General features: G+C 42.9%; 1 protein-coding gene across 1 annotated transcript in view; it reads right to left on the bottom strand.

Moving 5' to 3' along the window:
• Positions 1 to 1,808, bottom strand: part of LOC106533003 (potassium voltage-gated channel subfamily KQT member 5) — a gene marked incomplete at both ends in the record, with an annotated part of 11,767 nt that overhangs the window by 6,647 nt on the left and 3,312 nt on the right. The window contains 3 exon segments of the mRNA XM_014029203.1: positions 158 to 253; positions 759 to 869; positions 1,375 to 1,500. Coding sequence (XP_013884657.1) covers positions 158 to 253; positions 759 to 869; positions 1,375 to 1,500 — 333 coding nt within the window.

Genomic DNA, 1,808 nt, shown 5'->3' with positions numbered 1-1,808 from the left:
CGCCATTTCTGCCTTTTGGCCGTACGTTCACTTTTAGTATGGTTTCCACGCAATCCTTTATAAATGAGACCCCAGGAACTGAAACCACTTTGGTGCAGTTTGTTGTTTAATAAAAGCTGCATCACATCATCTTCATCATCATCAGCTCTGAGTTTACCTGGATGAGGTAGGCGGCCGGGTTCCTCCTCTTCTCAAAGTGCTTCTGCCGGTGCTGCTCCTGGACCTTCAGGGCGAAGCCTGAACCCAGAATCCCCTGGTGAGATAAAACCAGTCCGATTGAGAAACTGGACCCACAAAAAAAACAACATCCTGTTGATTCAAGGCTAAAAAAGATTCTTCAGGTGAGAAATCCAGTTTTGATGAATGCTTCTTGCTGAAAACTTTACTTAGAGCTGCTGAAATTGAGCGGAAAATTTTTAATAGCAAAAGTGTTAATGTGAGTTCAATTTGAAAAACTGAAAGAAGCAGAATTATAGCTAAAATAGCAGAAAAAACTAATATTAGCAAATAAGAAGCTAAAAAAGAACAAGGTAGTTTAAAAGAAAAGAATCAAAAGTAAAACTGCAACATGCTGTAAAGATGAAGGCTGATTTTAAATTTATTTTAAAACTGATGTTACAACCAAAAACAGCCGATCTTTAGCTGTAGAAACTTACTGACCATCTATATTTACCTGTCAGGTTTGTCTACAGGTATAAATTACATTCATTTTAATAAATCTACACACTTTGCTGTAAAAACTTAAAACATGAACTTACTGCAGGCAGGGCGAAGAAGGAGATGCCGAGGAGGGCAAAGAAGGCGGACAGCATGCGTCCCGTCCACGTCTTCGGCGTTTTGTCTCCGTAACCGATGGTCGTCAAGGTGATCTGAGAAACCCAGTYATTGTTTATGAATAAAAGAAAGATCGAGGTTTAATTTGTGTGTTTTTTTCTGTTGGAACTGGTCAGTTCTGCTGAAGCTCTGTGATGTTTATGATTTATTTATGGTTATTAGTGAGGCTTTAAACTAGAGGCATCTGGTTTGTTTCCCTGTGAAAATAAAACTGGGTCATCTGAGGAAACAGAACCAAAACCTGTGGAGCCAGAAAGATTTAAATCAATGAAACAAACAGAACCGTCTGCAGATCCATCTGTCCACCTCTCTGTTTCTGCAGACGRTGAATTCTCTGATTGTCTTGTGAAAGGAGCCATTTTGGAGCCATTAGTAATCTTTGAGAAAATTAACCCTAATGAAGGCGAGTGGCCCGGAGGATTCTGGAGGGTTCTGGAGGAGCCGTCAGTGCTCAGAGGAAACTGAGCAGAGAGAGAGCGGGATCTGAAATCTGAATTAAAGTACTTCTGTTTTCAGCATCCAGTGCCGGTTCGGACTCACCATGCCCCACCACAATGCGTCAGCGTACGTCGCAAACTCCTTGTTGAACTTGTTCTCCACGAGGTAGATGAGGAACGAGGAGAAGATCAGAACCAGGAAGCCGATGTACCAGGCCGTGACCAGTTCCTGCAGGGAGAAATCAGAATAAACAGGTTTGTTGTTGTTGAGGCTCCCCGGGACCCGCTGCAGGAGCAGCAGGAGAAAACGTCAGCTGATTTTTCATATCTAAACCACAAYCTCCATAAACCTGAGGAACCAGAGATTAATCTACAGATCAACTAGACGCTGATGAAATGTTATCGTTTTCTGTGGCGCCCCCTTGTGGACAGCGCCCTCAGTGTTAGCCTACACCGCCTACACCAGGGGTTCTTAACCTTTTTGACCTTGGGGCCCAATTTATTGAACATAAAGAGACACGAGGCCCAGTCAGACAT

The sequence above is a fragment of the Austrofundulus limnaeus genome, unplaced genomic scaffold (genome assembly GCF_001266775.1).
Source record: "Austrofundulus limnaeus strain Quisiro unplaced genomic scaffold, Austrofundulus_limnaeus-1.0 Scaffold867, whole genome shotgun sequence".
In the NCBI taxonomy this organism is placed as follows: domain Eukaryota; kingdom Metazoa; phylum Chordata; class Actinopteri; order Cyprinodontiformes; family Rivulidae; genus Austrofundulus; species Austrofundulus limnaeus.
Note: the sequence above shows the minus strand (reverse complement) of the source record. Positions and strands in the feature narration are given on the sequence as shown.